The 24,420-nt window shown below is 58.5% G+C and overlaps 1 protein-coding gene across 1 annotated transcript in view; it reads right to left on the bottom strand.

Annotated features, from left to right (window-relative positions):
- Positions 1 to 8,027: 8,027 nt before the first annotated feature.
- The window catches only part of CPNE7 (copine 7), a 35,917-nt gene continuing 19,524 nt past the window's right edge, over positions 8,028 to 24,420 (bottom strand). Inside the window, exons 6-16 of the mRNA XM_084644334.1 lie at positions 24,252 to 24,335; positions 22,889 to 22,978; positions 22,214 to 22,312; positions 21,454 to 21,540; positions 20,847 to 20,906; positions 17,249 to 17,382; positions 16,494 to 16,548; positions 15,698 to 15,749; positions 15,066 to 15,199; positions 13,119 to 13,355; positions 8,028 to 9,989 (exon numbers count right to left, since the gene is read on the bottom strand). Coding sequence (XP_084500460.1) covers positions 9,852 to 9,989; positions 13,119 to 13,355; positions 15,066 to 15,199; positions 15,698 to 15,749; positions 16,494 to 16,548; positions 17,249 to 17,382; positions 20,847 to 20,906; positions 21,454 to 21,540; positions 22,214 to 22,312; positions 22,889 to 22,978; positions 24,252 to 24,335 — 1,170 coding nt within the window. The 3' untranslated portion in view covers positions 8,028 to 9,851. The remainder of the gene's footprint in view (positions 9,990 to 13,118; positions 13,356 to 15,065; positions 15,200 to 15,697; positions 15,750 to 16,493; positions 16,549 to 17,248; positions 17,383 to 20,846; positions 20,907 to 21,453; positions 21,541 to 22,213; positions 22,313 to 22,888; positions 22,979 to 24,251; positions 24,336 to 24,420) is intronic.

The raw sequence follows: 24,420 nt of genomic DNA, 5'->3' as shown, positions 1-24,420 counted from the left end.
GCCGTGGTATCGGCTCCTTGTGTGCCCCGCTTGGTCCGTCTCCATCTGGGGGCTCGTGTCTTGGATTGACAGTGCTTTGGTGTCGTGACGTCTTTGTTTGCACAGTGCCGAGCGCAATGTGGGCTTGGTCCAGGACTGGGGCTCTGTGGTGTATTATTATCGACACAAATCATGATATCAAGACTGCAGTTTAAGCTGGTACAGTCCTACTCCGTGTCACCTCCCCGCTCCCTCTCATGGCACCATGCCCAGGACGGTTCCATGCCCACCGGGCAGCTCCCTGCATGCTCCCCGGTTGAGAGTGCGGTGTGTGACACACCCCAGAGGCGGTGCAGGGCCCATCAAGCCGAGGGCAAGGAGAACACACAGAGAGGGTGGATCTGCCACGTTTGGGTGGATTTGCTGCACCTGTCCTTGTGCCAGTCAAGACAGCCCACTCCCAGTCAGCAGCCCCAGCGCCCCTCTTGGGCCAATTAGCTGGGAGCAGGCATGGGTCCTTGGCAGCTCAATTTTTACTGATTTGTTGCGTTTTGTCCAAAATAATTAACTCCTGACAATGAAGTTGTCTGCAGCATGTCTGAGCTCATTAGCGAGGCTAGAGCCTGTTCGTACTGCCAGTCAGCAAGGCCGGCCGCTGTGCTCCGAAAGCCCTGTCTGTCGTGTCTGCGCAGCCAGGGGACAGGAGAGGCCTTGCCACCACTTAGAAGACACAATGCCCTAAACCCCGAAACAACTCGCCTTTGGGCTGCGGAGCGCGAATGTTTCCAGCTGCCCTGCAGCCGGTCAGCTACCAAGACGATTTCATTCTAGGCGGGTTGCTGTATCGGGCCAAGCACCGAGGCATCTCTCTCTGTGCACATACTCACGTGTGCACAGGTACCCCCCCCACACTCCACCAATTGCCCCAAAGGCCTCGTTCCTTCCTGCCACTGCCGAGCGAGCAGCCTCTGTCCCAAGCGCTGCGTCTGGAGGAACAAAAGAACAGCAGAAGGCGTTCTGTCCAACAGGGCAGGGCCATTGACACCAGGCAGCCTAGACTGGAACATTAGTGCAGAAAGGGATCTGGGGGCCGTAGGGGATCACAAGCGAAATATGAGTCAACAGCGGAACACTTCTGCAAAAAAAAGCAAAGAACATTCTGGGCTGTATTAGCAGGAGCGCTGTAAGCAAGACACGAGAAGTAATTCGCCCACTCTACTCTGCGCTGAGTAAGCCCCAGCTGGAGTACTGTGTCCAGCTCTGGGCGCCACATTTCAGGAAGGAATGTGGACAAATGGGAGGAAGTCCAGAGAAGAGCAACAACAATGACTAGAGGCGAGAAAACGTGGCCTATGAGGGAAGATTGAAAAAGGTGGGTTTGTTTAGTCTGGAGAAGAGACGACTGGCTGCTCTGTCCACAACGTAAAGTATGTGCTAAAGTGCTTTGCTTGAATCAGGACCCGTATTCTCATGCCTGGGGCTGCAGCAACCATCCCACAGGGCGTCTGATGGCTCCCCTGCCTGGGGAGGAGTTGAGGGGAAGGGGAGGCAGTTCTCTGCTGTGGAGTAACATGATCTCGCTTAGGGGCTGGGGACCTGTTGTGGGGAGAGGGTTCAGAGCTGTGCTCAGTGTTTGGGTAGAAACTTCTGCTGTCTCTTCAGCGGTGGCCCCCTGCGCACATGCCAGGGACTCCAGGCCCCCCCTACCCAGTGCTGGCTGGAAGACACGGCGAGGAAACCTACAGCTTCTTCCAAAGGGTGAGGACTAGTGTCCAGCTCTGCCCGCAGAGCCATGCACTGGGCACAGCAGGGTGTGCAGCTTGCCAAGGCTTCTCCAGCCGGAGGCTGAGGTGCGGTCAGGAGCTGGCTGCCCACGGGGAGCGTGCAGAGCATTTGCCGCCCTGCGTGGCACTGTCACGGGAGCTGGCTGCCCACGGGGAGTGTGCAGAGCATTCGCCGCCTTGCGTGGCACTGTCACGGGACCTGGCTGCCCACGGGGAGCGTACGGAGCATTCGCCGCCCTGCGTGGCAGTGTCACGGGACCTGGCTGCCCACGGGGAGCGTGCGGAGCATTCGCCGCCCTGCGTGGCAGTGTCACGGGACATGGCTGCCCACGGGGAGCGTGCGGAGCATTCACCGCCCTGCGTGGCAGTGTCACGGGAGCGGCTGCACACGGGGAGCGTGCGGAGCATTCGCCGCCCTGCGTGGCAGTGTCACGGGGCCGGCTGCCCACGGGGAGCGTGCGGAGCATTCGCCGCCCTGCGTGGCAGTGTCACGGGAGCGGCTGCCCACGGGGAGCGTGCGGAGCATTCGCCGCCCTGCGTGGCAGTGTCACGGGAGCGGCTGCCCACGGGGAGCGTGCGGAGCATTCGCCGCCCTGCGTGGCAGTGTCACGGGAGCTGGCTGCCCACGGGGAGCGTGCGGAGCATTCGCCGCCCTGCGTGGCAGTGTCACGGGAGCTGGCTGCCCACGGGGAGCGTGCGGAGCATTCGCCGCCCTGCGTGGCAGTGTCACGGGACCTGGCTGCCCACGGGGAGCGTGCGGAGCATTCGCCGCCCTGCGTGGCAGTGTCACGGGACCTGGCTGCCCACGGGGAGCGTGCGGAGCATTCGCCGCCCTGCGTGGCAGTGTCACGGGAGCAGCTTCCTTCGGGCTCGCAGGCGTCAGAGTCCTTAGCGAGCAGGCACGCGGATGCTGGGCCGACAGAATTTCTTCGAAAAGCCTCCCTCCGAGTACCAGGTGCTTGAGAGGATTTTAGGGGGGGCTGATTCTCTCTCCTGCACAGCGTCTCGGTAACAGGTAACGAGGAGCAGATGAGGAGAGTCTGGTCATCTGAATCAGAATCCGTCACACATTGCTCAGAGCACAAACAAGGCACTGCTATCCCTGTCTGTCCTGGGCCACTCTACCCATGTCCCATCAGTCTCCCTCTCAGTGCCATTGGCTGGAGGGCTTCTTCCGGCCTGCCCCTTGTGCCTGGCCCTCCTGCTGCCCAGTGCTACGCCTGCCACGGCCAATGCTGCTATGCCCATCTCTGCCATACCCAGAAATACTCCTGCCCCTTGTGAGGAGCAGCGTGTGCCATCAGCCCACGAGGCGCTGGCTCTGAGCTGCCTGGATTCCTGGTGCAGAGCTCACCGGAGCGCCGGGGCTGTTCAGCCCACGCTGTTTGCAGAGAAGGCTTCACATCCATCAGCCTCACCCGCAAGCTATTGCTTTTGCTCGCCCCATGAGTCAGACACTGAAGCTCTTCAGGGCCAGGGCGGCTCTTCCCCAAGGTTTTCTGCCTCCCAGCCTGGCTCCTCCTGCCGACCCTGCTGTGGAAGCAAGATGTTGAATTTGTGGCATCAGAATAATCTCCATGGCAACAGATTTGGAGGCCAGACACACAGGAGTCTGCCATCACTGCAGAATCCCACAAAGGAGGGATGCTGGGTGGGGGGGAGAGGAGCCCCAATAACTGCCACCAGAGCAAAGGGGACAGGTCAGTACTGTAACTTCTGCGCGCCACACTCAGGAGAACCCCTCATTGACATCAGAGAGAGACCACTGGCCGTCCCGCTGCTAAAGTACAGAGCTGCATCACTAAAAGGAAATCTCTGTTAGCTGTTGGTAGTATAGGGCCTATGACACACAGCAGAGGAGTCCTGATTCCATCCAGCAGAGGGCAAGGATGGACACAGATATGCACACACACTCACAGACACACACAGAGCCATTCCAAGCAGAATCCATTTTAGCCAGCGGGGCTCTCGGTGTGAGGAGTTTTGCAGGGGAGAAAGTTGCTCTTTATGTTAGGACAGCGCAGAGAAGAGTTCTCCAAGGCTCATGGCCTCAAACCCAGGTTTAGGCCCTCCTCCCCCACCACACACACATTCCAACCCTAGTCAGGAGCGTGGGTTGGCCAGAAAGCCAGAATTCTGGTTTTTGAAACCAATGGAGGTTGCAAAATTTGTTTAATTTCCCACTGGGACGAACGTGAGACCGTTGGAATTTTTTTGTAAAAAAGCACAAGCAGCTGAGCTCCACTCAGAATAGCTGGAGCTTGGGGGCCAGGCCACTCAAGTGGGATGTGAGAGCCCCACGTTCCCTGCCCCAGAACAAGGAACTGAACCTGGCTTTCTCACATCTCCGATGCATGTCCTAACCACTGGGCCACTGGCTCTTCCAGGGCCTCCTTTCTCTGTGACCAGAAATTCCACCCCGGGCCCAAGAAACGTTTCAGCTCAATGGCATTTGAGGCAAACCTTGGAAAGGGGAAGCTGCCCCGTTCCGCAGGGGAGAGCAGCATTGAGCCCATGCCAGCAGCAGTGGGTCTGTCTCCAGCGCGGTGGCTCTCAGGGCAGTGGGGAGTCACACGCTCTGCAGAGAGTGAACGGGGGCTGACTTCCAGCCGGGGGGGGTGCACCAGAAAGGCAGTCCGGGAAGATCACGGGAGCGAGGATGCAGAAGGGAGCAGGGCAGGGGGAGGACAACCACACAGCTGGTGACAGCAGGTCGGAGGCTGCCATGGCATGCAGGGCTATGGATTTGCTGCTGCCACTGCATGCCGGGTGCTTCCCCAGTGCTCTGGGCACATACTAGCGAAACCCTCCCATTTCACAGAGACACCTGCTGAAGAAACCCACCCCACCGCCAGGCTGAGCCCTGCAGAGCGCCAGGAGAGCACATGGCTGCAGGCTGCACTTTGGAGCAAACAGGAGACCAAATGGCTCAAGCAGGGTTCACTCCCTCCGGGGCCACTTGTTCTGCAGCTTTAGCAATGCCAGGAAGTGGAGCAGCCTCCGGGCCAGTCACAATCCTGCCGGAGCTGACGGGGTGCTCTTCCCCAGCCAGCTCCAGCCCCAGAGCGTATGTAATAACGGGGAGGGGGTGTCTCCTGGGTACAAACTTGTTCCTGGTGGGAATCCCCGATTATAGCACTGTCCTGCGGACTGGGGTCCCCAAAGGTCGTGCTGGCTTGGGGGTGTGACCCATTCAAGGCCAGCGATCCCCAGAGCAGCTCTGCTCTGGAAGTCACTCCTGCTGCTGGCTGTCTCGCAGTGGCACCCAAAGGCCCTGTGCTGGGTACTGCACGAGGAGACCCTGCCCAAGGTGCTCCGCAGCTGATGGGAACCTCACTGCTGAGGGGGAGACACACACAGAGCTCCAGCTGGTGCTGTGGTGGGGGACGGGGTTTGACAAAGCCATTATCTGGTCTTTAGAGCAGCTCTGCAATAGCTGGGCAGGCCCCCATGCCATGCTCTGGGATAATGACTCCTGCGGCCCTCAGCATGGCAGTCACCTGTGTCCCAGTTGTGATCCGACACCTCATGCAATCCCTCAGCATGCCAGGCGCTGTCTGTGCCAGGAAGAAAGAGGCTGGCAGAGGGACCACCCAGAAATGCTGTTGCTGAGGCAGGGAGGAATCATAGAATCATAGAATATCAGGGTTGGAAGGGACCTCAGGAGGTCATCTAGTCCAACCGCCTGCTCAAAGCAGGACCCATCCCCAACTAAATCATCCCAGCCAGGGCTTTGTCAAGCCTGACCTTAAAAACTTCTAAGGAAGGAGATTCCACCACCTCCCTAGGTAACGCATTCCAGTGTTTCACCACCCTCCTAGTGAAAAAGTTTTTCCTAATATCCAACCTAAACCTCCCCCACTGCAACTTGAGACCATTACTCCTTGTCCTGTCCTCTTCCACCACTGAGAATAGTCTAGAACCATCCTCTCTGGAACCACCTCTCAGGTAGTTGAAAGCAGCTATCAAATACCCCCTCATTCTTCTCTTCCGCAGACTAAACAATCCTAGTTCCCTCAGCCTCTCCTCATAAGTCAGAGGCAAATAAGGAGAGGCAAATGTAGCTGGTTCTATGGCAGGTCACCTCAGATGGGCAGCACCAGACTCCTGGGTTGTCGGTAAGGGAGGCAGAAGTGATGGGGGAGGAAGGGCAGAGGAAGGCAGGAACGAGGGGCCCTTTTCTGACCCTGGCTGTCACTTTAAAGGCTTGTGCCCCACTGACCTGAATTTGCAGGGTCACTGGCCCCCTGATTCCCCAGGAGCAAACCCCACCTGGTCCCTTTGTCAGGCTGGAAAGCAGGGCAGAGAGAAATGAAAAGCCAGAGGTACTCAGAGCAATCACAGCTGGGGCAGCTTGGAAGCAACTTTAAATTCAAAGGTTTTGCTGCTTTAATGTGTTAAATCGACATGCTGTCCTCACCCTGCTTTGCACGAACGCCAGCCTCATTCCTAACTGGGGTCGCTGGGCTCCATGCAGCAAAATCCATGAGCAGGAGCCCGGAGGAGCCTGCTTTTCTACAATGTATAATTAACCAGCAGAACTTATTGCTGCAGGATATTATTGACTTTAGCAAGTCTCAGGAAACAATTAGACATAGGGGCATTTCTATCATGCAGCACATGGGGCTCTCAGTGCAATAACAAATTCAATCGGATTGAATCTGCGTCCCAGTTGGATACAGGATTTGAAGTTGTCATGGTAAAATCCGAAGGAATCCTGGCAGGGCCATAGGCCCAGATCCTGAATGGTAATTGGGTACCTGATGCCCACTGATGGGAAGCCTCAAAGCAACAGCCACAGGCGGCCTGTGGGGCGGGAGTCTCCATTTCAGCGCCGTAGAGAACTGTGGGGCATGTTCATAGATCTTAAGGCCAGAGGGGACCGTTAAGAGCATCTCATCTGACTCCTCTATAAGTCAGGCCAGCCAATCCCACCTGCTTACTCCTGCATCCTAACCTGTTTCGAAAAATGTCCAGCCTTGATTTAAAGAGTCCAAGGGATGGAGACTCCACTGGCAGCTCCAAGGGTGAATTCCCTTTACTTTCAAAATGTGCATCTTATTTCTAGGCTGAACTTTGCTGACTTCGCCTCCCAGCCATTGAATCTTGTTCTGCCTTGATCCGCTCGAGGAAAGAGCCTCTGCTACCAGATACCGTCTTCCTGTGCAGGTGCTTATGGACAGTGACCAAGTCACACTTCAGCTTTTCCTTGATAGCTAAACGGATGGAAGTCTCTCCTTTAGTTTCTCATGGGAAAATGGGAAGGTGCGTCTCCTTCGTGGATCTCTTCGCTGAGCACTCATTTGTCCACATCCTTTTAAAAGTGTGGACACGGTGTTTCAATAAAGAGCTCACCCATTCCGCAGACAGTATTACTATTTACTATAACCTATATTCCATGTCCAGAGATAAAGTGTATCGCCAGAGACCGCCATCACCCTTTTAGCCACCACATCACACTGGGAGTTCAGTTGTTTTTCTCCATGATTGCTAAATCTTTTACAGTCACTGCTTCCCCCAGTACAGTTCTGAATCCTATAAACGTGACCTGCATGCTTTCTTCCTAGATATATACCCCAGCATTTAGCTGTATTAAATCCATGGTGTTTTATTATACCTATCTTACCAAGCCCCCCAGATTGCCATGTGCCCTCATCATTATGTACCTCCCCACCAATCTTTGTAGAGTCTGCAAACTTTATCAACAATTTTATATTTTCTCCCAAGTCACTGATAAAATTATAGAATAGCATTAGCTTGAGTACCAGTCTCAGGGGCTGCCCACTAGAAACACACCAGCTAATTCCTTATTAATAGCGCATTTTGAGATCTATCAGCTCTCCAGTTTTTAATCCATTTAACAGATACCATAATCGTAATGAATGAGCCACCTTGTAGCTGGGGGGCTACTGCTCCACTGAACTGTTGGTACGTCAGCGTGCCATTTGCATTGTGGAGTATGCCACCTGGCAACGTGGCCTGTAAGGTAACAGCGTTTTGTGGGTGGGAATTTCCCAGGGGTTTTGTAAAAGAGTACCGTCACCAAGTGGAGCATCTGCAGAGACATCAGTGAGGCTACACATGGAAAGGGCCGTCAATCATCATAGGGGAGGAGCTGATCACCACGGGGGTCAGGCAGGAATACTCATGCTGTGGGAAAGCATTGCGTAACTTGGTGCCCCGAGGGGGGCACAGAGGACTCCCAAGTAGGGGGGACCTCTGCTCTGCTCAGGCAGCTTTCAATAAAATGTACCAACACGGGGGGAAATGTAACATTGCCTTTATTGGCTCATTCCTCCCATACAGCAAGAACATGAGATTCGTCATGCAGACGCTAAGTGACTGACAAGCACACGGTACACAGAGAAATGTGCACAGCTGGAAACACTGGCAACGTGAATGAGCCCAGCTAGCATCATGCACTTGACGGGGAAGTGAAATGGAGGAGAGTGGCAACACTAAGCGGTTGGGGATCCCTTTCACTGGCAGCTTTGGCCTAGCCATGCCTACGTCACCGCTTCGCTGCACAGGCTGGAGGCAATGCCAGCAAAGCGTGTGTCACTTGGGTCTGACCGAGCTCCCTGTTTGTTGGCTCCCCCCATGCCATGAGATCGCTCTGCTGTTGGAGGTGGGAGTGGCTCCCAGCTGATCAGACCCTGCCAATCAAGATGGGGGTTAATATATTTTCCTGGTTATGTTTGTTGTTCATTAAAATACTCTGATATGATATGCAAAGGGTGGCTGGGAAATGCCCAGCAACCAGCTGCTCCTGGGGCTCAGCACAGTGCGGGGGTGGGGGCAGGACTTGGCCCCCACTCTGTACAGTCTCAGGTGAGAGAGGCAGCCAGAGACAGCAGCAGAACTGTCTTCAGCTCCCACGTGCCATGTTATGGGGGCATCTCATGCCACCTTGGGAGTTCTCACTTGGCCTCAGCTCAATGCACTGGGGCCCCCGGCACGTCTGCTGTGTTGGGGACATGCCATCCAGTTAAGAGGCCACTCCAGACCCATTGCAAAGGATGGTCAGGTTGCTTCCCATGCTTCTTTGACAGGCAGCAGGGGTTACCCCGGGGGATGCTGACATGATCCACAGTCAGGGAGGCTGCTGGTCCAGGGCTGGGGATCTGGGCCGAAGATGGGAGATCATGCAGCATGGGAGCAGACAAGAAGCTCTCGCAGACAGAGGGGACTCTACATTGTGTGCATAGGTGTATGTATATTCCCTACAGCAGATCTGATTGGCTGCTCTTCCCCCGGAGGTGGGCAAAGGGGAGAAACAGCCAATCAGGGGGAGTCTCCCAGCTCACTTAGCAATTTTATTTCAAGAACTGAGCCAGCACTTTAAGCACTAGGTGCTGGGGATCCCTGACCACTAACATCTGGCCTGAGACCCAGCAAACTCATTGCACAAATGGGTCACTCACCCAAGAGCTGTCAGCCACTAGACCCCGTGAGCCAGGCTGAACGGCTCCCTATCCCATTCTTAGTACTCCTGAGACCTCCAAACCAGTGCCCTAGAGGCAGCAGGCTCTGCTCTGCATCACCATCTCCGGGTCCAGCCAGCCCCTCACTCGCTCTCTGCTGGCTAACCAGCCACTGCAACCCTCTCTCCCCTTGCCTGCCTGATTCCATCACACTGTAAACACCCACCTCTCTGCATCCAAGGCCGTGCCAGGCCCTTTGCCAGGTCACTACATCACGCCCAGAAGCCGGAAACGCATTCTCAAACTGAGCAGGGACCCGTCCCGAGTCAGAAACCAGCAAAGCATGCCCCTCCCCCCTCACTTCCCACAGCCTTTGCACGGCTGGCCCCCAGGCCAGCACTCCCGGCTCAGCTCGCTGGCTGGGTCCTTCAGACGGCGTGAGGAAGGCAATACAAGGCTTTACCCAGCCGGGGGAGGCAGGGGGTGCAGGATGACGTGTGGGCGGTGGGGGAGGCTGCCTGGGGCCCAGCGCTCGCTGCTGCGGGGAGCCTGTATGATTCAGACAGTGACACACTCTTGCTCTTCTTTTCCTTTTATTTCTTTGTCCACCGTGGAATGGGCTGAGGGATGAAGGCTGGCAGGTGGCACGGAGCGGGGCAGTCCCTCACTGGGGCGAGTTGAGGGTGGAGTTGGGCGAATCGGCGTTGGGACACGGGGGCGGCAGGGCTTTGTAGCTGTAATACTCCACCACCTGCTTCGGCACCTCGGCCAGCACGCACTTCGCCAGGGCCGTGGGCGAGGCCTGCAAGACAAAGGGCAGCCGTTGGTTCCGGGCCTCTCCCAGCCGCTCTCCAGCCAGTCGCTCCTCAGCACAGAGCTGGAGGGTAGCGGCGAACAGCCTCCCCTCCCCGCACTGCCCCGTTGTCCTTTGGAGCATAACTGCCATTAGCCCATGCACCTGCACCCAAGAGAAGGGGGCACACAAGGAAGGCCAGCTGGCTCTCGCATTTGTATGGGACTCGGGACTACATCAATGGGCTCTGACATTTCCCAGTGCTTCCCACGACAGCATCTGAAGGGTTAACCTTGCCCAGTGGCTCTAGGTTTCCCTGTGGCGAAAGGAAAAGACAGTAAGTCTCCAGGAGCTTCAGTTACTGACAGTCAGGATCAATTAGCCCTTGAAGTGCCCAAGCAGCTCAGATCTCAAGAGGGGCCAGAAATACAAAATATAGATTTCCCCCTCCCCCTGCCCAAATTCCATCGCAGGAGATGCAGCTGTGCTGACCATGAAAACCCCAGAGAAGCCATTCCCTCCATCTGCAGCTTCGCCCGCACACCCAGTGTCAGCTCAGCTTGATCAAGAGAGATTCCAGCATGGAGCCAGAGAAATCCATACACTGCGTGTCTGCCCTTTGGGGAGCCCAGCTGCTTAGACGTTTGTCTAGCATGGCTGGAGATCCTGGCCCGGCGGCTCCTGGAGAAGAGCATTGACACAGGCAAAGAGATGTAGGCCAGGGCTCCCTGATGGGGCATCTTGCTCACTGCCACCTTCCATGTGCAGGAAAACCCGCGTCCCAGACACACACCCCTGTGTTACACACAGCACCCATGTCCCCAACACAGAACCCCACTGAGACACCCTCCCCCCCTAGTGCTACACACAGCACCCATGTCCCAGACACACACCCCACCCCCTTTGGACTCTTTAAATGCAGGGTGGACATTTGGGCTCAGACTGGAGCTGAGCTCTAGGACCCTGACAGGTGGGGTGACCCAGAGCAGAACGTCTACACTGCAATTAAAGAGCCCCTTAGCGGGAGCCTGAGTCAGCTGCCACGGGTCGGCTGCAGGTGTCTCAGTGTGGTGTAGACACACCCTGTGTGGGTGAAACCAGACAATTGCTACACTCTCGAATGAACGCACACAGGACAACGATAAAAGACAAAAACACCCCATCGCCTGTGGGTGAACCCGTCGCACAAAGTGATCACGCTGTATGTGACCTCTCCGTCGTCAGCCCCAACAGAAACTGGTCCTGCTGTGAGCAGGGGGTGGGACTCGATGACCTCCTGAGGTCCCTTCCAACCCTGATCCTCTAGGGTTGTAGGATTCTAAACCCGCACAGCACTTTCAACCGACGAGCCTGGGCGCCTATGTGCAGAACTCTGCTGGACACCAAAAACCCTGGGCTTCATACAGTCACGGGCTTATTACAACAAGCGGCAGCCACTAACCCTGCTTTCTGTCCTGTGGCTGCAGGGGTGCCCCTCAGCCCCTTCCCCTTGAATGGGCCCTTAGAATATGTGCTAACTGCTTATTCTAAACTATCGGTGGTTTGATCTTGTGTCTAGCCGCGACAGACCACGTCTACACTACAGACCTATTCCGGTAGCACCGGGTCGCTCGGGGGTGTGAAAACCCCCCCAATGCAGACAGCGCTCTGTGGATGGGGGAGCTTCTGCCGCCAACACAGCCACTGCCTCTGGGGGGTGGAGGGTTAAGTACGCCAACCGGAGATGCTCTGCCATCGGCATAAGAGCGTCTTCACCAAAGCGCTGCACTCGTGCAGCTGCGTCGCTGACCGGGAGGACAAGTGGGCGCTCTGAGTCCCTTTCCCTGAGCTGACAAGGAGCTCCGTGGAAATCGGAAGGTCTCTCTCACCAACAGAAGCTGGTCCAGTGAAAGCTGTCCCCTCACCCACCTTGTCTCACCCTTTGTTTCAGCATGGAGACCAGAGAGCAAAGTGGGTGTCTGGAGACCCTTGGCTTACAGAGCCACAGGAAGGTACCGGGGGGGTAAAGGCCGGGACGCCCTCTCCTGCCCCCTGTGATCCGCAGGGGCAGGAGAGTTTCCTTTGAGGCACGGAGCAAGGGCATGGTTTTACTGAACTGGGAGGGAGGGCGGCCAGACTGTGAAGGGCCCATGGAGACCAAAGGGGGTGTGAGGAGAAGAGGCACCCTGGGAGGTATGGCAGTGCCACCAGCCCCGGGGATGGGGAAACTGAGGCACAGAGCCACAAAGGGACTTGCCCAGAGCCAGAGATGGAGTCTGTGGCAGAGCCAGGATGTGACCCCAAGTCACCCGAGTCCCAGCTCTGTGCCTACCCACTAAACCATTCTCCCTGATGCCACAGTGATGGGCACACCACAGACACATGCCGTGGTCGCAGCCTGTCACGGAGTCCCTGGGCGATGCTCTGGAATTGCTCCCCATGAGCCAGGCAGGACTCTGGGGAAGTCTCCTCTCTGGGAGCAGCCTGTCTGCAGGACACACAGCTCACACAGCTTCCACCTTCCTGGGTCTGACCTCGGAGCATTCAGCATCCTCTGCCCCTCCATGCGCTTCCCACAGCAAGTCTGCTCAGGTGGGGCTCCTGGGGAAGCCAGAGGGTCCTGCCCCGCCAACTTCACAGTCAGACGGGACTCTTAGCCAGCCAGTAAAACAGAGGTTTATTAGATGAGAGGAACGTGGTCTAACACAGAGCTTGTAGGTGCAGAGAATCGGACCCCTCAGCTGGGTCCATTTTCGGGGGGCACCACCTCTGCCCTTCACTCCATGTCTCCAGCCAGCCCCAAACTGAAACTCCCTCCAGCCCTTCCTCCTATGGGCTTTGTCCCTTTCCCAGGCCAGGAGGTCACCGGATTCCTTTGTTCTCCAACCCTTTAACTCTCACCTTGCAGGGGGGAAGGGCCCAGGCCATCAGTTGCCAGGAAACAGGCTGTCGGCCATTCTCTGTGTCCAGACCCCTGCACACACCTGCCCTCTAGGGCTCTGCAATGATCATACACCCTTACCCCACCACCTAGATACTTAAGAACTGCCTAGGGGAATCTGAAGCATCCCCACACTATTCAGAGGAAACATTAAGAACAGTCCCACTTTGTCACACAGCCATGTGGTCATTACGGCAGGGGCTCGGGGGCCGACTCACGTTCTTGAAATCTCTGAAGGGGACGAACTGCACGATGTCCCTGAGGACGGGCTCCCCCTTCGGGGAGCGCAGGACCCCGTCGTCGCCGTCCAGGATCTGCATGTCGGTGAAGTCCGCGTTGCCCACTCCTACGATGATGATGGACATGGGGAGGTAGGAGGCCCGCACGATGGCCTCCCGCGTGTCTGCCATGTCGGTCACCACCCCATCCGTCAGGATCAGCAGGATATAGTATTGCTGTGGGGCAAAGGCGGGAGGGCGGCTATGGGGGACTGGGCTGAGCTGGGCTAGCCCCCCCACCATCCCACTCGGGATAACCCCGTCCCAGCCCAGGCAGCGACCGATTCCTTGCTCCTCTTCTAGCCCTGTCTTACGGCTGCTGGGCCCCGACTACCCCCAGCTCCCCCAGCCGCAGAGCGGGGACAGCGCACAGGCTGAGGATGATGCATTAGCTGCCGTTGTTAATTGGTAGGCTCAGCTCCACGTCCACGGGTGTAAATAATTGACAGGATTTTAATGAAAAGCCCCTGCCCGCCCTGCCCAGTGCGCGCACGCACAGTCCATGGCAGATGCCCTGAGATGCCACCTCTGCCCAAGTGCCAGGTGACTAGGGTGTTGCGTGGAGACCGGGATAACTGGCCCCGAGCACTGCATCTCTGGAGCCAGGAATTGGCTCCATGTATCCCTGTCACTCCCCCCAGCTCCCCCAGCCGCAGAGCTCTGTCCCCCAAAGAGCTCTGTAAAACCTCTGGCCTTTCCCTACTCAGCCAGCCTGGCCCAGTAACTCCACACCGACCTGCCAGAAACAACAGGGGCCCCTGAGGGTTTGGCTATTGAGTCACAGCTGATCAAATGCTGCTGGAGGACAGGGGGACACAGAGCAGAGCGGAAGGAGGCCTGTTCTGAGGAGCCACTGGAACGCGGGATCTTCTAATAAGCACTTGGCTTCTGTCACGTCTCCAGGTCCGCCAGGGCCGAGCGTGCCGGCCGTGCTGTGGAATGGGCTGCGAACGTCCGTTCAGGCAGACGCCCTGCGTGTGAGGACTGGGCGCTTGCTCCCACGTTAAACATTCCCGGCACGTGCGGCTGAGGTAGGAGCTGACATTCCTTTGATGGCCAGAGGCTAGCCCTGATGCCCAGCCAGCAGCCACGGGGCTGACGATAACAGTGCCAAGCCACGCTGGGCAGGACTGGCCTCTCCCTACTAGGCCTGAGTCCTGCGTGATGGGCCTTCCCCACAGCCTGGAACGTCTCACCCTGAGGAAGCTTTCCCTGGCTCTCAGCTGAAGGTTCACGTAGTTTCACCCCATCTCTGCTCGGTGCACCCCCTCTTCCCCTGCCACTGACTCCTGCTCCCGCCTGGCCCTTGTGCTGCAGCAGGCTCTCCGAGGGGCAGATTCAGCATCCTCCACAGCGGAAGAGGAACACTTTGCCCTTCCAGCCAAGGCACGCAGCGTGAACTCAGCCTCCCAGTGTCCCGGGAGCCAGGAGCGATACAACCCCAGGGGGCAGATGAAGAACATTTGCAAAAGTGCCCCGCTGTCTTAGGAGCCAACATCCCATTTGCCAGCCTGGCTCAGGGGTGCGCGCATCGGAACCTCTCTGAGTCACTGGGCCATAGTCGCTTTGACAATGTTACCCTAAGGGGCTTGCCCCAGGCCACGGTAGCAGCCTCTCGCCTCTGGAGACACGGGACTCAAACCCTGGAGAGATCACATGTGAAAGGAGTTAGGAGGGTCTCAGCCAGGTCACTCATGTTGCAAACACCACCACCTACGGGCTCAGCTGACACTCCATGCCAAGCCCAGGACTTTGGCAGAGGCTTGCACAGCACAGCTGGACGGTCTACATCCAGGCAGATTCAGCTCAGCCTGGACCCCTCAACCAGAAAAGCAAGTGCCGGAGATCCCAGGCCCCTCGGCAGGTAGGAACGGGGCAGGTACTCACAGAGGCCTCCTTCGTTCTCTCCTCCGCTGCCGCCACCCTGGCCACCTTGGAGATGATGGGGGACACGTTGGTGGGGCCGTAGAGCTGGATTTTCGGCAGGCAGTTCTGGTAGGATTCCACCACGCCCTGAATTCCTAGTGGGGACATCAGGTCAGGTGAGGAGCCGCCCGGCCCAGCAATTCCACAGCGCTGAGATGCACCCGGCCCAGGGCTGCTAAGCTCGCCCTGCCCATCCCCAGTGAGGACACTAATGAGGCAGGTCCAGGCCCCACTGCCCGGCTCAACCCACACGCCCGGCAGACAGGCTGCCAGGATTCAGCCATTCCTCGTGGGGGTGCTGACAGCTGTCAGCAAGCAGGGCCTGGGCAGCCTCGGGAGGAGGCCCTGGCTGGGAACACGGTCCGTTTCCAGTGCAGAGGCCACAACTTGCTGGGCAGGAGGGGAAGCGTCCGTGCTCAGCAGGGAGAGGGGGGTGGGAGCAGGGCCGTCGAGGGCAGCAGCACCCCTGCCCGCAGTGCCCTCCACACACACTCCCGGCAGCAAGGGCTAGAGGGGGCGAGGCCTGGCTGCCCCCCCGGGGCCTTGGCACGGTGCACAGCGGGCGGGCTCTCACTCCGCTGCCAGCCTCTTACCTTCACACTCATCATCATCCGGATTGAAGTTGATGGCGAAATCATGGGAAACCTACCAGAGAGCAGAGAATGAATGTAGGAGGGCTCCCAGCCCCCCATGTCCCCAGCCCCTTTGTGTGCAGTGAGGACACGTCTCTAGCTCTGCCTCTCTATCCCCTTGCCTCCCCTGGCTGGACTGCGGCTAAAGGGCAAACAACGCACGGGCTCCCCCTGCCTCCTCGTGTGAAGCCCTTGCACCGCTCGGCCTCAGCCCTCCCCGGCACGTGCTCTGGAGACCACATTTAGTCCTGTCATTTCTCCGTGGGGTCTCTGTCTGCCCTGCTCTGTAGAAACGGCAAGTGCCATCGACGTGACGTGTCTCATGTCAGGGCCGCGCGCTGCTCCCCGGGACGGAGCCCGCTCCGCATCGCGGCAGCACCAGCGAGAGGGAGGCCTGCCCAAGTGAATCCATCAGCCAAAACCCCCCTGCCCTGAAGGGGGGGAATCAAGGCAGGCAAGCTGGGAGCAGCTGAGGCAAGTGGGAGCCGCCCAGCCCGGGCCTGCCAACCTCACGGCCCCGGACAGAAGTCCCCCCTGCCCCTGCTCCTCAGTCCCATCACTTCCCCCACCCCCGCTGCTCAGCCCCCCCCATAGCCTCTTCTGCATCTCAGTCCCTGTAGCCTCCTCTGCCCTACACTCCTCAGCCCCAGATCCTCCCCAGCCCCCCGCCCCTCAGCCCTTGAGCCATCCCATCCCCACCATGCTGCTCCTCAACTCCCCTCCCCGAGTCCTGTTTCTTACCCTGCAGGGGTCTTACCTCATACTTGGGTGGGATCCTTGCGCCAAACCCTAAGGCAGAGAATTTCTTATCGCTGGAAGGAAGCAGATGTCAGACGCTCCTGCCTGCTCCGGTGCCCCAGCACCCAACCACCCCCTCCCCCACCCCAGAAAGGGACCTCCAGGGAGCGGGGGGCCCAGGCAGGGCACAGTGAACCCTGACGCAGAGCCTCCAGCTGGCAATGCCAGCCCCGCCCCACTCAGTGTCTGCGACAGACCCCTCTGCCCCAGGAGCCCCCGGAACAGACCAGGACCATGGCAAACTGCAGGGACTCCTCCCCCGGCCCACCTGGCATGGGGGTGCCCAGGGAGCACTCAGTGTATCGCCTGCCCTCCCCCGCACTGGGAGGGGTCCATCCTGGCGAGCTCCCCGCAGTGGAAGGGCTTGGCAGCTGGGGGAGTGGGCCAAGCTGGGCCACTTCTCACTAGGGGCAGCAGGGGGGTAGGCAGCTTGGGGGTGTCTGGGACCTTGTTGTTTCTATGTGGCAGAGCCTGAAAAAACCCAGAGAGGAGGAGCTGGCCCAGAGGCAGTTGGGCTGCTGGGGGGTGGTGATGGCTCCCAGCAGGCCAGTGGGCTGGGGCGGCTCCTGCGGGCAAGCAGCAGCTGAGAGACCAGGGCCCAATGGGCTGGAGCCTAGGCAGCCAGCTCTGAGCTCCAGCATTCCCCAGCGGGGATGGGCAGGATTCGGGTTAGCCGGACGGGCCAGGCACAAACAGAGCCCAGGGCTGTCTCACCTGTCGTAGTCCTGGCAAATCTCTCCCACTGCCACCAGCGCCTTCAGGTACTCGTTGGGCTGGTAGGGGTTGATGTAGTGCAGAGAGCAGCTGTTCCGGGGGTCTCCGTTCGACGCTGTGAAGTCAATAGCCACCTGGGATCGGAAGGCAGGCGGTCAGCGGCTGGGTATCCGAGAGAGGCAATGCCACACCCTGCTCTGAATAGACCCGTGAGGCCGCCAGGCGAGGGCCTACGCAGGGGCTGTCTGCTATTAACTCCCACCCCAGTGGGGCTGCCCCTTCCAGCCCACCTGGCCGATCCCCCAGGGATCTTTGGCCGCCGTCTTGCTCCCTGTGAAGGCAATCAGCATCCCGGACGCTGTCAGCCTCGGTCCAGCCTCCAGCAAGAGGTGGGCGAGGAGAATGGGAACCAGCTGCGCCCCTTTGCTCTGGGGAGCGCTGAAGTGCCCCCAACGCCTTGGCTGGCACGCTTTTTAGTATGCATCATCGGCCACTGTGAGCAGACTCAGCTGGCTGGAGGGCTTGGGCCTCAGCCATCAGCAATACATTGCGCGATATAGTCCTGCCCCTCCTGCCCAGGATCTCAGAGTGCTTCGCCTAGAGCCCCGGGTTCACGGCTATCGCCCAGGTACAGGCAGGGGAACTGGCCACTCGGGAGAGACGGGAGTGGCCCAGGCTCACCCAGAGAGGCAGTGGCACGGACGGCAGAAGGGCTCCCAGCACATCAGTGCCAGCCCAGGCACATGCCACAAGTACCCAGAATTCGGCAGGAAAGCTCTCTAACATTCCCAGGGAGCCCCAGGCAGGTGCAGAACCAAGGAGCCCAGAGAAGCCCCCTCTACCCACCAAGGGGCACACAGCTAAGCCCACTCACCAGCCCCGGACTCATGAAGCAGGTAGGGGGGAGCATCCAGCAGTAAAAGGCTTTTTAAACCCACCTTTCCTAACATCCCCTCTCTCTGTGACATCCTCCTGGCACCTCCTCGCTCAGGGACGTTAGCCAGGGTGCACTGTGGCTTGCAAAAAGAGGGGGGTTTGTGATACCACATGCGAGGTCGGCACCGGTGACAGGTGTCAAGAGCAGTGGGGAGGAATTTTCTAAAAGTTCCTGCAAACTTCTCTAATTGCTGCTCAGAAGGGACAGGCGGCAAGCAAGGCTGGGCTAAGCCAGCCAGCGTTTCTGCTCTGCCGTTCCCCTTCGAGCCATGTCACAGAGTGATGGGACATGATGTCTCACAACATGACAGGCCTTGCTCCTGGGACCAACCACTGTTCTCAGCTTGTATCATGCCGCGGAGCAGAGCCAAGCAGTCTGCTTCCCACATGTTGTGGGTCTGACTCACTCTAGGGAGAAGATGCTTTTGCAAAATGCAATCTGGAGGCTGGCTGTTTTTTCATTTTTAATGAGGAATCTGTGCCAAGTACCAGCAAAGGTCTAACAGCAGGGAATGCAAAACACTAAGGAGCAGAGGGCAGGAGCCTGGCTCATGCCCAGCACCACAGTGTGACAGAGACTCAGGTGCAAAGCCAAGAAAGAAGGGTGTTTTTAGAGACCGATCTGCATTTGCATGTGCAAAAAACCATGCACACCCGTGTGCTTAATTTATGTGTCCAGTTGTACACACAACTCAGCTAGCTGCGTGTGCAGCAGGTGGTTTAAATGCACAGCTACCCAGCTGTGTGCCCATGTGCAGTTATTGCACATCCCAAGCCCCTACAATCTGCAGGGAAAGAAGCTCACTAGTTAGTGTTTTAATTAATAGGACTGGAGTATGAAAAAGGCAACTGCACCATGACTGGCTCTGAGGTGTCAGTAGCCCTTGAGAAGCCACTTAGAACCTTCCTGGACTCAGAGAGTTAAACACTGCGTCTGCGTCCCTCCTTTCTCTAGCAAACTGAATCTTGGGAGGGAAAGAAACCTGCCACAGGGTCCAAGCAGGGGCTCCGGACTGCTGCTGGCTGCACTAGGTACGTCCCATTCAAACTCACCTTCTGCGTGGCTGAATGTGGCGACTATGCCCTGAAGGTCGGGATCTCGGTGCAGATGTTAATGGATGACTCTAGCCAAGCAGGAGCGGTACCGACTGCTGAGACAGCAGTCAAACAGCGTGGGGCAGGCTCACTGGTACCTTTTGGCTGTGTTGCCCCAGTCCAGCCAGTGAAGCAGCCGTAAAATCAGGGTTTACGGCTGCTGTGGACTGCAGCCAGCGTGCACCTGGCCCCGTGCTTTTCTTGTTAATCACGTACCGCTGCACTGTCCCTCCCAGGCAGCACACTGAGAGACAGAGAGATGGGAGCCGTGCTACGGAGCCACGCGTCTGCGGAGCTGAGAGCTCGAGGTACCACATATTTCTCTCTGGGCATGAAGCTACGAGCACTTCCAAATGCCCCTGCTGGGGGCCCTTGAACAGCAGGGCACAGCTGAGGAGTGGCTCGTCAGTCCACTTTGCCGTTCTTGTTCCTTACGGGTGGAACGACCCTATGCTGATACAGGGTGCGGGATGGGCAAGCCGGGAAGCCTAATGATCCCGATGCTGGCAGAGGAGAGCTCACGCTCTACGCCCACGGAGCCCTTGGCCCCTCTGTGTGATGTGGAGATCTTCCCCCCGGGAGCCAGACAACAGCTCACCAAACGCGTGTCTCATAGGCCACCAAGCAGCCTCCAGAATTAGTGCCCCATGGAATGCCCCAGGCCTGACCTCCAGCCTCCTGACCCATCTGCTCCCCAGGAAGGGCCTGAGGAGCATCAATGCCTGTGCAAGGTTCTAACACTTCCGTCCGGGGACTGAGGATGAGGTTTGCTCCGGGCTCACTGCTCATCCCTGTGTGATGAAGCGGGACTGTTCTTAATGTTTCCTCTGAATAGTGTGGGGGTGCCTCAGTTTCCCCTAGGCAGTTCTTAAGTATCTAGGTGGTGGGGTAAGGGTGTATGATCATTGCAGAGCCCTAGAGGGCAGGTGTGTGCAAGGGTCTGGACACAGAGAATGGCCGACAGCCTGTTTCCTGGCAACTGATGGCCTGGGCCCTTCCCCCTGCAAGGTGAGAGCTAAAGGGTTGGAGAACAAAGGAATCCAGTGACCTCCTGGCCTGGGAAAGGGGAAAGCCCATAGGAGGAAGGGCTGGAGGGAGTTTCAGTTTGGGGCTGGCTGGGACATGGAGTGAAGGGCAGACGTGGTTGTCTGGCTCACTGCCCCCCAAAATGGACCCGGCTGAGGGGTCCGGTTCTCTGCACCTACAAGCTCTGTTTTAGACCATGTTCCTGTCGTCTAATAAACCTCTGTTTTACTGGCTGGCTGAGAGTCCCATCTGACTGTGGAGTTGGAGGGCAGGACCCTCTGGCTTCCCCAGGACCCCGCCTGAGCGGACTCGCTGTGGGAAACACACGAGGGGCAGAGGATGCTGAATGCTCCAAGGTCAGACCCAGGAAGGTGGAAGCTGTGTGAGCTGTGTGTCCTGAAGACAGGCTGCTCCCAGAGAGGAAACTCCCCCAGAGTCCTGCCTGGCTTCGTAGGGGAGCAGTTCCAGAGCATCGCCTGGGGACTCCGTGACACCCTGCCACAGAGGCCTTGCCAGCGGGGTGACAGGGAGCATTACTTACCGTGAAGTGGATCTGGCATCCGCCCATGATGTAATCCAGGAAGGAGTACACCCTGTGGAGCTTCCAAACAAAGGCCATGTTAGCCAGCCCCTGACAGCACAGACCAGAGCTCTTCTGGCCAGCTGGCTGGCCTCTCCCAGGCAGCGATCCAGGCACAAGCAGCCCGGAAGGACAGACCCATGTGGAGCATTCTGCACTGCTAACAGCTCAATTGCCTGCCAGACAGCATGGGGATGCCAGCCGGGCGCTGGGAGCCAAGGAGGCTGCAGCACGGGAAGGGATATGGATACAGCGGGACATGTCTGTCTGTGTCACCGAGCTGGGACAGAGCTCTCCTCGTCACTGCTCCTTCACCAAACAGCCCCAGAGGAGGAGTATGTCCTGCAGGCTTGCCCGACCAGCCCCTTCACCGGAGTACAAAGGCACTCTCACTTCCTGCTAGCCCCTCTGGCATCAAGGTGCCAGGACAGCTGAGGGGTACTGAGTCACCGCTGGGCACTGGGCAGCTTCCCCGTGGTCACCCTGGGGCGCTGCAATACAGGGCGAAGCGCTGGTATGAGAGCTCCATGAAACGCCCAGGGCAGGCCCGGCCTGGCTCCCTTCTCACCTTCAGCTCCAGTAAGATCACCACGCCTGAGTTCTTGTAATTTCGCTTCTTGATTTTGTACTTGGGGTTCATGCAGTCCCACTGGACCTTGAAGCACAACAGAGAGAGCAGCGGAGATCTGTGATCTGCGGACGAGCAGCCCGGGAGCTCAGCCTTCCATCAGCTTCCCGGACCCGCCCAGCACTGCAACAACACACTCCTGTCGCCCCCGCGCATCCCGCAGTCACGCACCCTGCCGGGCCTGGCCTAGAGCCTCTTGCAGCACCGCTGCACATGCGAGCCCCGTGCCCAGACTGTGCACCGGACTGAACCCCGGAGCTGGTCAAACAGGGGGAAGTCTGTGTCTCAAAACAGCCCAAAAGAAAAACCGGCACATTTTGGGGGGCTGGTTTGATAGTTTGAGGATTTTGCCTTTTCTCATTTTAAATGTCAAGAAAGGGGGAGAAAAGAGGAAAAAACAAACACCACAAAACAAAAACAACCAATTTTTGTTTTAGTTTTCCTAGATTCCTCCTCCCCCCCCAAAAAAACCTGAAAAATTTGAAACCACCATTTTGGTGACAATTGAAAGACAATTGAAAGTTGAAAGTGTTGAAAGTCGGCCATTTTTCACGGGAAAAGCTTTGCCCCCAACATGTGACCAGCTCAGGCGAATACCCGGCACACACAAGCGAGGGGCTTTGACACGGAAGGGCTGAGTCACCTCATGTGCACTGTCACCAGCAGCCGGCCCACCTGGAGACCCAGACCTCCCACAAACCTTGTTCTCCCCACTTGCTTTCTGCATTTCCTCAAACGTGGTGTAAAACTCTCCGATGAAGTCGTGTTTCCCCCTGGAGTCGTAGTCCCAGACGACACACTGCAAGGAGAGGAGCACAGCTCAGCCAGAGGGCCCCACCTCATTCACTCGCTCTCGAGGGAGGGGCCTTTCCCAGCCCCCAGCATTCCCCCCATTCCTCCCGCAGACCCTCGCCGGGCTTACACTGCCTGCACCCAGCCCTGACTGACCACCTGTGCGTGCAGCAGGGTGTCTCCTTCTAGCCCTGGGCTATACAGGACACTTCAGAGGAAGGGCCCAATGCACCTGGACAGCTATGTAAGCGCACGAGGGGGGCACTTGCCCTTCTTGGGGGCCGGTTCAGGCTCTGAAGCAGGAGGACCGAAGGCCCTGGTCATGTGTCTGTGTGTTAGTGTCACTGCAGAGGCTACACTCACAAACACACTGGTGTCCTGCGGCAGTGAGTTCCGCAGGCCGAGCCTATGTTGCATCAGGATGCATTTCCTTTGATCCATCATGCCTGGGTTGCCTTTGACCCTGGGGGCAGGTTGCACTGTGACAGGGCTGGTCCCCCTTGCAGGAGACTCAGAGAGGTGGCCCCTTTCAGCTCCCCCAAAAAAAGAGGCTACTCAGGGCTTCCCACCGTCCCTTCCTCACCCTCAGCTTCCTCTTCTCCTCGCAGCTGCACAGCGAGTTCAGCGAGACCTTGAATGGCTCCCACACAGGGCTCAGGTTGTTCTTAACCACCTGTAAACACAAGAGGGGCAGCGTGAGCCTGCATCACACGCCTGGGGGTGCAAATTGCTGGCGTACGGCCTGGGCAGGGCACCCCTGAGCAATGAGCTGGGTGCTCACTCGGCTTCCATCTGCCAGAGAGGCCCAGTGGGTTTTGCAAACAGCCCTGAGTGGCCCTTGCCCCCTCCCAACCCCTGCGGAGGTGGGGCACTGAGGCACAGAGAGGGGAGGGCCCTGCCCAGGGTCATGCAGGATCACCAGCAGACTGTCTCCAGGCCGTCCCACGCCCAGCCCTGTGCTCTAGCTGCCAGACCCCACTCCGGCAGGGGGAGGCGCTAGGTAGCTGTGCCCTAGAGGAGAGACTCCCTGGACCGGCATCCAAGCTGCTACTGCCCCTCTCGCCTCTGTCTCTCCCCCTCCCTGCAGGATCCCACCGCCCTGGTGCCAGGAAGGGAACGGCAGGGCCCAGGCGGCAGGTGGGGCAGACAGCACCTGACAGCATAATAGCTCTGCTAGGTGCCTAATCCTCCTAGGCCCCCTATCAGGCAGGGCGTGAGCACAGGGAGCAGCGGGGGGACCCGTCACTCATCCCCTCTTCCCTTCCCAGGCAGAGCCCATTACGGCTCCCGGGGGACAGAAGCCTTGGAGGAGAGGAGAGGAGTGGGCGGGGAAGGATCCTCTGACAGCATGGAGCCGCGGGGCTCCCCTGCCCATCCTCTCCAGGGGGGGAGCTGCCTGGGAGTGACAAGCAGGGGGTCGGGGGCTCAGGGGCGAGGGATCCAGCGTCCCAGCTCCAGGGCCACCTACAGCCGCAGAGGGGTACGGTGCTGCCTGGCCCACGGCCATACAGCCAGCCTGCACTCTGCAATGTAATGAGTTCCCATCACACCCACTCCCACCCGCATCACCCCGTCCCCACCAGCCCCTCCTCTGCCCCCCATCACCCTCCCCGTCCTTGCCAGCCCCTCCTCCGCCCCCATCACCCTCCCATCCCGCCAGCCCCTCCTCTGCCCCCAATCACCCCTCCCGTCCCTGCCAGCCCCTCCTCTGCCCCATCACCCCTCCCGTCCCTACCAGCCCGCCCTCTGCCCCCATCACCCCCCCGTCCCCATCATCCCCTCCTCCAGCCCCCATCACCCCTCCCGTCCCCGCCAGCCCCTCCTCCACCCACTCCCATCCCTTTGCCCCCACCCCACGTTGCTGCCCACCCTTGTCTCTCCATTCCCTTCCCCCTGGGGTGGCAGCTGGTGGCTCCTTGGAGACTCTGCCCGTGGCAGGGACCCACCTCGGTGCGGTACACCAGCTGCTCACTCCCATCGTCGTTGATCCGGTAGATCTCCAGGAAAGGATCCGACTTGCTGAAGAGATCCTGCCGGGAGGTGGGGCGGAAGGGCACGGTGAGCTCCGCGGCTGGTGCTGCCCTCCCGCCCTGGGCAGGGCCAGCATGGGGACAG

This window comes from Lepidochelys olivacea, assembly GCF_965140295.1.
Source record: "Lepidochelys olivacea isolate rLepOli2 genome assembly, chromosome: 12".
Lineage (NCBI taxonomy): Eukaryota > Metazoa > Chordata > Testudines > Cheloniidae > Lepidochelys > Lepidochelys olivacea.
Note: the sequence above shows the minus strand (reverse complement) of the source record. Positions and strands in the feature narration are given on the sequence as shown.